Source organism: Agelaius tricolor, unplaced genomic scaffold, assembly GCF_023055355.1.
Source record: "Agelaius tricolor isolate 1412-34295 unplaced genomic scaffold, bAgeTri1.0.p SCAF_24, whole genome shotgun sequence".
Taxonomy (NCBI): Eukaryota; Metazoa; Chordata; class Aves; order Passeriformes; family Icteridae; genus Agelaius; species Agelaius tricolor.
In genome coordinates this window covers 6,998,861-7,009,590 of record NW_027269284.1, presented here as the reverse complement: position 1 = coordinate 7,009,590, position 10,730 = coordinate 6,998,861, and the positions used below count along the sequence as shown (strand labels likewise).

At 37.9% G+C, this 10,730-nt stretch overlaps 1 protein-coding gene across 5 annotated transcripts in view; it reads right to left on the bottom strand.

The window, feature by feature from the left end:
- SH3BP2 (SH3 domain binding protein 2) overlaps positions 1 to 10,730 on the bottom strand; it is a 36,406-nt gene continuing 25,676 nt past the window's right edge. For 4 of the 5 annotated variants that reach the window (XM_071447325.1, XM_071447327.1, XM_071447326.1 and 1 more), the window contains 11 exons: positions 9,942 to 10,044; positions 8,182 to 8,299; positions 7,544 to 7,614; positions 7,092 to 7,180; positions 5,682 to 5,747; positions 4,637 to 5,135; positions 3,943 to 4,051; positions 3,548 to 3,603; positions 3,021 to 3,102; positions 2,705 to 2,764; positions 1 to 2,292 (listed from right to left, as the gene is read on the bottom strand). In XM_071447325.1, the coding sequence (XP_071303426.1) occupies positions 2,155 to 2,292; positions 2,705 to 2,764; positions 3,021 to 3,102; positions 3,548 to 3,603; positions 3,943 to 4,051; positions 4,637 to 5,135; positions 5,682 to 5,747; positions 7,092 to 7,180; positions 7,544 to 7,614; positions 8,182 to 8,299; positions 9,942 to 10,044 (1,391 nt within the window). In that variant the 3' untranslated portion in view covers positions 1 to 2,154. The remainder of the gene's footprint in view (positions 2,293 to 2,704; positions 2,765 to 3,020; positions 3,103 to 3,547; positions 3,604 to 3,942; positions 4,052 to 4,636; positions 5,136 to 5,681; positions 5,748 to 7,091; positions 7,181 to 7,543; positions 7,615 to 8,181; positions 8,300 to 9,941; positions 10,045 to 10,730) is intronic. The other variant, XM_071447324.1, reaches the window with a different exon arrangement.

The window sequence follows — 10,730 nt, the reverse complement described above, 5'->3', positions numbered from 1 at the left end:
TGGAGTGGCATTGAAAGTTTATCCATTTCAGAAATCTATACATTTAGATACAAAAAGGAATTACACAAAAATTTACATATTTGCAACTCTTGTATTACACAGGTAAAGAATGTGTTATGGTTTAAATGGATGTTTACAATTTAAAAATCTTCTGAGTATAAGTTGAGCAAACAATCCAATATCTGAATAGGGCCCCAAAGAGAGCATACTATAAATAACATTGTCATGACACAATGAAGTCAATTATTCTCAGACAGAGAAAATCTTACTCTGTAGACAGCTAGGTGTGAATATTGCAAGAAACTTGAACTTACTCTGATATACATAAAACTATTTGCCAAATAAGTTTTTTAAATGGTGTCTTGGCTGAGCCTTCTTTAGAGAGATCAATGTCAGGATGGTGCATCACAGGGACACTAATGTAAAATAAAAGGAATAAAAATATCCAACATTCAAGAGAATCTAAATTTTAAGTACTTCACATTCTGTACACACATAAGCCCTATTACGGTGGGAACAGAGATCAAAAGACTGATACTGTGTATGTCTGTGTCTCTTGAAAAAGATGGAGGCAGAATTTCCTGCCTCAATTCCTGTATATGATCCTTATATTCCATCTGATTAGTAAGAAAAATTCCCTAGGGACTAAATCCTGGTTTATTGTTTTCATAAAAAGAAAACTATTATTCTGTAATAGTTTTGTTATGATTTTAAAGTTGTGACATCTAATGGTAACAGAATTAAAATGGCCATGTATAAACTTTTAAAGGAAAAAAAGTTTATGAATACAAATTCAGACTGATAAAAACTAGATACCTTCTCCTGTTTCAGGAGTGGCAGATTTTTTTTTACTATTATTACAAGTCTTGTAAACATTATTAGAGTATGAGACCATTGTGACACTTTCTGGATCAACAGAATTACTTAAGAGGTTATTAAAATTAATTTCTCTTCCATATTAAAATTCAGGAATAGAGTAATTTTAGCATAAATATCAAGCCCTTGGATTTAGGATACCAGTCCCAAAAATATTAGGGAACAAATGTTAAAAGCACCCTGGTAATGTCTATCACTGACAATAGATTAAAGAGGGATTTTTGTTTTGCATGCAACTACAAACTGAGTAGAAATTTTAATAATAAAAGAAGTCTTGGTAGCAGACTAGGGTAGTGTGTTTTGCCCTAGAACAGAAAAAATGCACCTGGCTGACAGCAAAGTGTGACCACAAAGATTTTTGGACTGATAGTAGCATCAAAATCATGGTTTCAGGTGGTTTTTTGTGCTTTCTTTTAAAGAAACTTTGACTATGGCAACGTGAGATCAAACTGCTAGTTGGAATTTGGAGCATTCAAATGGCTCCCTTTCCTTCCCCCAAAATCTGAAGTAGCCCTTTTCTCTTTTCCCTTTAAAAATACCAGTGGCAGGAACCCTTCCAGTTCAGAACCAGATAATGGGGCTCCCATGAAAGCCAAATCAATATTGTCCCACACTTCTCTGAAGTGCATGTCATGAAGCAGTATGGGGGTGCCACACCCATATCAGCCAGATAGTACCTGATAGTGATTTCTGTACTCAGAAGGTACAAGGGTATAAGAGGTGGCTTAAAAAAAAAGCCTCATTTCCTGATCATCTTTACCTATAGTAAATAAAATAATTTGCACAGAAATCTTCATTATGTACACATCAACTATACAAGTAATACAAAATATCTCAGTTGAGCACCAATGCTGACTTTAGGAGTAGTACCTCCAAGTCAGAGTATTAGTATTTCCTGTCACAAATAAATGCTGACATACTTTCAGAAGTGTCCATTTTCTAGATCAGCTGTGTTCAGATCACTTCTTTGTTCATGTTCATCTTCAACATTCCAAGAAGATTAGTGATAGCAGCAGTTTTATAAAAGGTGTGGGTATCCTGGACAGCTTTCACAGCACAATCAGTTCAGATCTTTGTAGAGAAAAAGACCATAAAATCCACTGATCTGGACTCTAAGGTTTTACCAGAAGTTCATTAAATGGAATTTACATGACAATTTATGAGAGAATAATAAAAGGGGGACACAGACCCAGTTTGTGTGTGCAAACAGCGGGACATCCAACAGGCAGGAGTCCTGTCCTCAGGGCAGCAGGGTGTCACTGAGCCATGGCTGTCCTGTCACCTTGGCTTGGAGTAACCATAAGGACACCTGAGAATCAGGCTGTCATGACTGGGTAAGACATGAGTGCTGTAGTATTCCACCAAACTTCCCATGTTCAAAAACAGGATGTCTGAGTCCAGGTAAAACTTGCCATCCTGTTGTAGAACAAAAACACATGTAAGCATTGACAGTAATGTTTCCAGCTAGGTGTCCAAAGGAAAAGGGGCCAGAACATCATCATCAGAACTAAGTTCCTTCAAATACACTATTCCTCTGCAAACTAGTCAGTCACACAAATAAGTCCAAATTAAACTCAGGAATTTAGTAGGATTTGACTGGGGCTGAAATTTATGATGACATATGACACAGCAACTAGAAAGCCCAGATCTGAGTACTTGAACTTTCATCCTAGATCAGATATTTGTAAATCAGCTGATTTTTACTGTCAGAGGTGGGAACAAATTTCGACTTGAACTTGTTAATTCTGATATTTACCTATATGCACCCCCCTTTTAATACACGCTGACATATGTAATTTAAAGATGCAAATGTAGTACAGCTACTGACCTTTTCAAAGATTCTGTAGTTTCTCACTTTTCCTGCAGGTTCATCCCATACAACTAATACCTTGAAAAAGAAAAATGCAATGTATTCAGTCTATGCTACCAAGCTCTTCTAAGTCAAGGTATTATTAAGGAATTACTTAAAATTCAGCCTAAAAAGTTTTTTTTACAATCACTGACACTATGATAGGGATTCTCTCATATTTGCTTGCTTTAAGAAAAGACCACGTCTAAATTGCTAAGTACTTTAACATATATAAAATGCAGTATATCTCAATCAAGAAGTGTTTTGGGGGTTAGACTCAGCAATTGCAATTTACCTTTCCAGGCTTAGTAGATGAGTTCCTAATACAGTACAGTCCATTTTGTGGTTGTCCTTGTGGGCTACTAGCTTTAAATATCCTAAAAAGAATTAACAATGACATATATTACAATTATTCATGTACATGACATGTTATTAGCACTCAGATAAATCAAATACCTACAGTCTTAAAATTCTCAATACAAATAAATATCTGGTTTGGGTGTAATAATTCACAGTAGATCATAGCTGAAAGAAAGTCACTGTTCTGCACCTCTGAACCAGCAGTGCAGCACAGATCATTTGGCTCTCTGGTCCATCCAGCATCCTGGCAAAACAGCCTCCTCTCCAGATGGAGCCTCACATTGCATTCTCATCTGTCCATTGATATATCAGCACTGAACTAACTTCTCCAGAAAGTGATTTGCATATTAAACATTTTAGTGCATGCTTTAAATACAAGTTATCAGAATTATCTTTGGACTACAGTCCAGTACAGGTTTTTGTACTGTACTTCCAAGGAACTATTTTAAAATCACATTTTACCTTTCAACTTCAAAGGATTCAGAGGTATTAAGAAATATTGAAACAGGCAGCCCAACCTGTAAAAAATATAAAGAAAATAAATCACCATTAAGTCAATGACAACTCAAAACCCTAGCAACTTGTTATGCAAATAAGCTACAGCCATAATCTAATATTATTAATGGTGATTTAATCTTTACTTTATGCTTCTTCCTCCTTTATATCCAATCTTAAACTCTGTAACTTATCAAGGCATTCACAAAAGCTCAAAAAGAAATTAAAAAAAAATATTACAAAGCAATGTGTTTTTAGAAAACTACTCTTCTGCTGAAATAATGCCCTTAAAATGTTCCCAAAGGTATACATAAGCAAGGGAAAAAATATTCTTTTAGAATGGATCATCTGCTTCATCTTACTTTTTCATAATCATCATCAGAGTCATCATCAGGTTGGCTTGGCTTGGAGGGTAGTGCTGGTTTTTCAAATGAAAAACTTCTAAAACTCTGTCCATCTGGTGGTGATCTCCTGGCAGAAACAGAATGAAAACTGAAGGATGTCTCATCAGGAAAGCAGAACAAATATACACAAAACACTCAAGGAATAGCAAAACTAGAACTGAAGTTTCAGTTTAGCCCCCAAATCATGGAATCCTAGAATGGTTTAGGGTGGAAAGGACCTTAAAGACCATTCTAACCTTCCTGCCATGGGCAGGGACACCTTCCACTAGACCAGGTTGATTGGAGCTCCATCCACCATGGCCCTTCCAAGGATGGGGCATCCACAGTTTGTGTGCCAATCTGTGCCAGTGCCTCACCACCCTCCCAGTAAATAATTTATTCCCAACACCTAATCTGAACCTACACCTCCCCTCTTTCAGGTTTAAAGACATTCCCCCTCTAGAGATGATTTAGTCTAAGCTCCTGCAGAGAGCAGGTCCAACCAGATCAGCTAGATTCACTGCAGATTTTCAAATAACAGGCAAAAAAAGCACAACACAGAGAGGGATGGTTCAGGGAAGAGATACAGATGTTGGTATGAACCTGAGTATGCCTAAACTTCTTAACTAATAAGTGATTGAAAACCAGCAGTGCATTGTGTTTTCATACTTACTGTAACTGGGGACCTAAAGATTTCTCTGTTCTGGGCTTGACTGCAGGGGGCTGGTGGCTTGGCACAGGTGGCTTCGGGAGCACTGGTGGCACAAACAGTCCAGGTTTACCATGTTCCCTTGGCACTTTGGGCTCTGCTAGCTTTTCAGCAAGCTGTGACAGCTTGGGTTTATTGGCTGGCAGAGGAGGAGGAGTCCGTGGGGAAAGGTTTAAGGTTTTTAGCTTCTCACACGCTTCTGGAGGAGCAAGGACCGGGGCTGGAGGCGCAGGCTCTGGGGGCAGCGGGTGAGACTCTTTGCCACTTGCAGGCTTTTTGAACACAGGTAAAGGGGGCACAGGGGGTGGCTCCAGTTTGATTTCAGGTAAGCTCCTCTTAGGGGGGGGTGGTGGTACTGGTGCACTCGGTTTGCCAGAGTAGGAATGTGCCCTTGCTTCAGAGTAGGGAGATTTCCTGACATGAGGAACGGGCGGAGGTGGGTACGCAGGGGGCAGCACCATATCTGCAGAAAGAAAAATAAAAAATGTGATACACTGAGGGGGAATACAGCATGTCATCAAATGAGACTGCTCAAATCAATTTTCTGTGTGATCTAAGGTATTTCACTGGCATAGGGCCTGACAGTACTCAACAGGCTGGGTAAGCATTAAACTTTCAGCAGAATTCTGAAAGTTCTAGGTAATAAACTCCTGCTATCTTTCTTCAGGCATGGCTTATGATGGCTTAGCAAAGACTTCTCACTTTGTATCTGTTTTTTCCTTAAAATCATTACTGCTGCTCCAGACTGATGACTAGATACAGGTCATCCCAGGCAGGAGGCTCCAACAAAACACCCCCTAAAGAAATTGCATGCTTTCTGTAAATGGTTACTGCTGTTATTACAAACTCCTGACCCTAAATACCTCTCAAGATTGGATACCTCTGCATTACTTCAGTTATTCTGCCAGCTGGAATAGTAATGACTAATACAAAATAATAACCTTGCATTCCACATGAATATTGCCTTCACTGGGGGCCTTTCATGGGAGGAATTGAAGAAATCACTTACCATCTTTCACTATGTCAGAAGTATCTGGCTGCAAATAAGATTCATCCTCTTCCTCCTGGTCGTAATCTGCAGATAAAAAAATCAGTGTGTCAGACTAATAAATACTCTTGGAACCTAGGAAACCTAAGAAAGAGTATCAAGTACTTAGGGCTCCTTAAAACAGATATTTTTCAGGTATTTTTTCTAAAAAGGTGAAAAAAATTAATAGTTTTGATCCACGCGTCTGCTATCTAGGTGTTTCCTTAATTTTTCATGTCAATTAAAAAAGCCATCTCTTATAACAGAGGCAAATCAAGTACACTGCACATTAAATTTTTTTTCAACTTAAAAGTTAAAAAAAAATTTTTGGTGACACTTTCTAGTGTTCCAGCCTTCCTGAGAGGAACTCAAATCAGCTGCAGAGACACAACTACATGGATGCATTGACAAAAGCACTTGGAAAAAAAAATAACACCCAGAATTTAACCCTACCACAGAAAAACTTAGGAATTTGCAATATGGAAGATTAAACAAGCTTAGTGATCTACAAAACAAATTGAATTATTTTGCCTTGGTCTGGCAACAACAACAACAACAACAAAAAGCACCATGTGTGCTTTAACATGTGGTGCCATTAACAAATGGCTTAAGTGGTTTCAATGCTGCCTTTAACTGTAAATCAGAATAACCAAGCCACAAAACATGTTACTTCTAGGCAGTAATTTCTCATCATTGATTATAAGAGGAGCCTGAAGGACAACAGGCAGAGGAATGCCCTAAAAAGGGTAAGCATATCTGATACAAATCAGTTATTCTAATTTTCCTAATTTAAACTCCTACCAGGCCTCTTATCATCATTCATCTTGCATACAAGCCTCCCCTCCCATAAAATGAGAAGGACTAAACTGCAACCCCACATGAAATGCTGATGAGCCTGGGCTGCTCTGCTTGCAGCAATGGAAACGGATTTCCTACAAGACCATTCCTGCAGAATAGTCAGGAATTTCCTTTCAGGAAATGAGAGGACTTGCTCCCATCAACATTGCCCTTGGAAATCTGAAAGGGCAGATGGGGAAAGGCCAAGAAAAGGATCCCTGCTGAACCTCAAGGCAAGGTTTCTCATGTTGGTTTTCACAAACATATTTCTTGACTAGGAGCTCAGTTGCTGAAATATGCTGTGAATGCCTACCTGACAGGCTTTCTGTCACGTCCTCACTTTTAATTAACCTCCTTAAAGGATCTGAAATTCTTTAGTTTATTTGTACCAACAGTTAATAGAACAGAACACCTGTTGCTGATTTAAAACTAGAGATACACCTTGTAAAAAACACCAGTTACAAATTGGATCAATTTACTTAAGCTATGGGAATAATTCCTGCAGAATTCAGAAGAAATAAAGAAGCCTTATTTAGCAGTGTCTGAATTTGTCACCTTCATTATCTGCTGAATGGTGGGAATACTTGATGTCAATGGGACGTTCTACTGAGCCATAGAAACTGTCTGCATCAGAACCTGAGTCACTGCAAGAGAAAAGACAGAGTTACTTCTGTTTAGCAGGACTGCAGCACTGGAACGGAATGCTGGAAAAGCAGAAGCAGTCTGTTCCTATTTCCCAATTAACAGTCAGATATGTTGTTGTTGTCTTTTAAAAGATTTCCTTTCTTTTACACAAAGCTGATATTGAAAGTGCTCTTTGTTTAAAAATTTGGGTTTTTCTTCATGTTCTTTAAAGTATAAATTGGGAAGGGATTTTCCTCTTGGGTCTTACTGTGCCTGTTCTTATTTAGCAGGAAGTTACTTGTAGGTGCAAAAAGCCTAAAACAGCACTGTAAAGAGCAAGTGCAAAAGGGATAAAAAAGCCAATAAAGAATAAGGGTTTATACCTAAATTCTGTTATTATTTCTTTCTTCTCATGGTAGTGGCCAATTTCCCTTCTCAAGGATAGCATCCAATTCTAAACAAAAATAAAAATACAACATTCAACACATCAGTTTTTAAATCATTAAATGCAGATGTATCTTGTCCTCTGTAAGATCAGAGTAACTGTGCAGGGAACATACATTGAAATAGTATTTATCCATTGCTTTTTTATTGAAAAGAATCAGCAGTCAAATGTTTTGACTATCTAAAATGCTGTAGGAACCTACTGAGGTATTAAATTTTAAGTTGCCAAATTTCAGGCTGTTATTCCTAAAGCCAGATATATATTCAGAGTATGTTTGCAGGTGAGAGATTTCACTGAACAGTTTCCAGAATTTATCAAAGTCTTACATATCATTACTTTTTCCTTGATGAAAAATAAATATGGAATATTTATGAAATATGGAGAAACCCATGCTATCTAGTATGTCACAGCCATTCCCTAAATTACAAGTTGAATTACCATTAAGTTAATAGTTAAAACTTCAGACATGATTTTCAGAGGAGCCCAAAGAACCAGGTATGCAAATTTCAGCTGCATTTCCAGTTCATTTAGATTTTAGGGAAGTCCAGGATTCTCTTTGCAAAAGAAGAAAGTTACCTTTCTTTCATCTTCAGAAGAAGCTGAAAAAAACCACGTCCTGTGCTTCTTGCTTATGTGAACTAACTTGAAAGGAAACACATTGCTTGATGTTGTCTCCTCAGCTGCCCGCATCACCCTGAGAAACAGAGCAACCAATACAGAAACACCTTCATCTAGAGCTAATGCTGCTATACAAGGCATAAACACTGACAGAAAGCAGTTTCATTGACCAGTTTTGCCTTGTGGAAAATATCCCCAAGCCCAGAAAACCACCACAGAAATCCCCATTTGTGCATTTGCAGTACTTCTCCATTGTTGTGGTAGAAGGGACAATGCAAAAGGAAGAGCACTTGTTAATTCACCAGCCAGACCTTTATAAACAGCTGCTTTGACCTGTTCAAGAGTTAATGAATCACACTCATTCATAAGCATCACACACTGCAAGAGGCACACAGGGTGCTTGTGGCCCTTATTTCAAGAAATCACTATTTCAGAAGGGAAATCAAAACACATTTCCCATGAAAAAACGAAGAAACTAATAATAAAAGCAAACTTCATTTTTACATGTTTCCCTTATAAACACTTTCTTGCACATTTTTTATTAGTTTAAAGCAAGTATAACTTAACCACTTTCTTTTCTGTGTGTATAAGGAATTTCTTCATTTGGGGCTCCTAGGGGGAAGAAAAATCTAAAAACCCCTTATGCAACTACTCAATCTAACAATGCCTTCAGATCAAATTCTTTTTCAAGAATGTTTCTCTGTGCCTTATACTAATCAAGATCTGGTCCCTATTCCAACCAAGGTCTCTACATGGCTGCTGGAATGAAGATACATAAAAAGGAATGAACAGTCTCTAGCATTTACAGATTCCATGGTATTGTTCACATTCATGTGGATAGCAGAAGCTGTCATGACAAGATTACAGCGTGGGTTTCTTCTACAAATTAATCTTGAATTTTTAGTTGGCTACAATGTTAACAAGTGCATTCCCTTAAAAACATGACATTGTCGTGCACTGTTAGAAAAGCTCTCATCATCTAAGAAAAGGCAATTCCTTGTTCCACAACTCTGAGAACATTATACAGTACAAGATATACAAACACCATAAAATTGCAGTGGTTAGGATTAACACAATGATAATTCTCTACATTCCCTCTTTCTCACTAAACCTTTCTTAGCATCAGTTCCAACAGCAATTCCCTAAAGTTAGGCTGGACTTGTATTAGTAGGCTTTGTACTTCTGCTGCATTCAGATTCTGACAGTACTGGCTAACTTGAAAGCCACATATTTCAGTCTTCAACTTGCAAAGTAAATATTAAGATTAAAAATGTGTAGTGAAATGAATCAGATACTTTGCACATGCATTCTCGTATTTAGCACTCTGTAGTTGATACAGTTTCATCACTAACTACAGTTGCTGAACTAGTAACTCCACAAATTTTCTCTTCTGATTCCTTTCTGGTCCCTACAGAACAAAGAAGGTCTGTCTGAAAGAATCTATCTGCATGTGCAGTCTGCATTAATCAGTAACAGGAGCAAGGCCATTGCCATTCAAACAGCTTTACTGGTTAAATTACAGAAAAAGGCTATCCACTCACCAAGCACAGGAAATGTCATATATACAATTTGAAAGGAATAAATTTCTTGGAATCTGAGATCAATTCTTAACCCAAACAACAGATGTAGCTGTGTTTAACTTCATTAGAAATGAAACCCAGAGCCCTTAGCATTAGGTAAGAGGAGCATGGGTGTTTAACAACTTCCTTGGCACTTACCTGTGGTAACCTTTCAAAGAAAATGCACCCTGGGGAGATGCAGATGTGCTGCTCTTGAAATAGTAAATACATCCCTCGTGGATAATCACAAATCTCAGTGGCCCTGAAAGAACAAAAAGCGATCAAAATATAAAACCAAGGGCAGCAGAACAACTAGAACCCCTTAGCATGTGTGGAACTACTGTTTAAGATCTTAGTAATGATATGAATCACTGTAAACGAGCACAAACAAGTTACGTGACAGCTCACTGGTGATCAGTGACACAGTGAAGCTGCCCATTTGCAGAGTTTCAGCACTAAGGGTAATATTGGATTCCCTCACATGAGAGGCAGCTGATCTGAAAACTTCAAAAGAAGCCTCAGACTGCAGGCCTGACCTCCACCTGTGCTCCTTTATTTGTGGAATAAGCAATAGCAGCAAGGCAGCCACAGGATACAAACACATATTTACATCCATCCCCAAACCATTATCTCCCTCTCTTCTTTCACCTCAAGTACATAATCCTGCCAATAAAATGAGGTCCTGTTTTCTTTTTTCAGAAGAGGCCAATACTCCTTCCTTTATCAAAGGCAGAAATCCTTGTCCTTAACTACGTAAGTATCATTTCAGTATAAACAGGGATACCAAATGAATAGCATATATATAAACCCAAAATATGAACTTTTCCCCATGTCAATAAACACTGATTTCAGAAGAAATTACTGTTATTAAGTACAGCCCAATGTTGGCAGTGAGAAAATTTCCATTTCACAACAGCAGTGGGAGATGGGAATATTTTTTCCAGTACA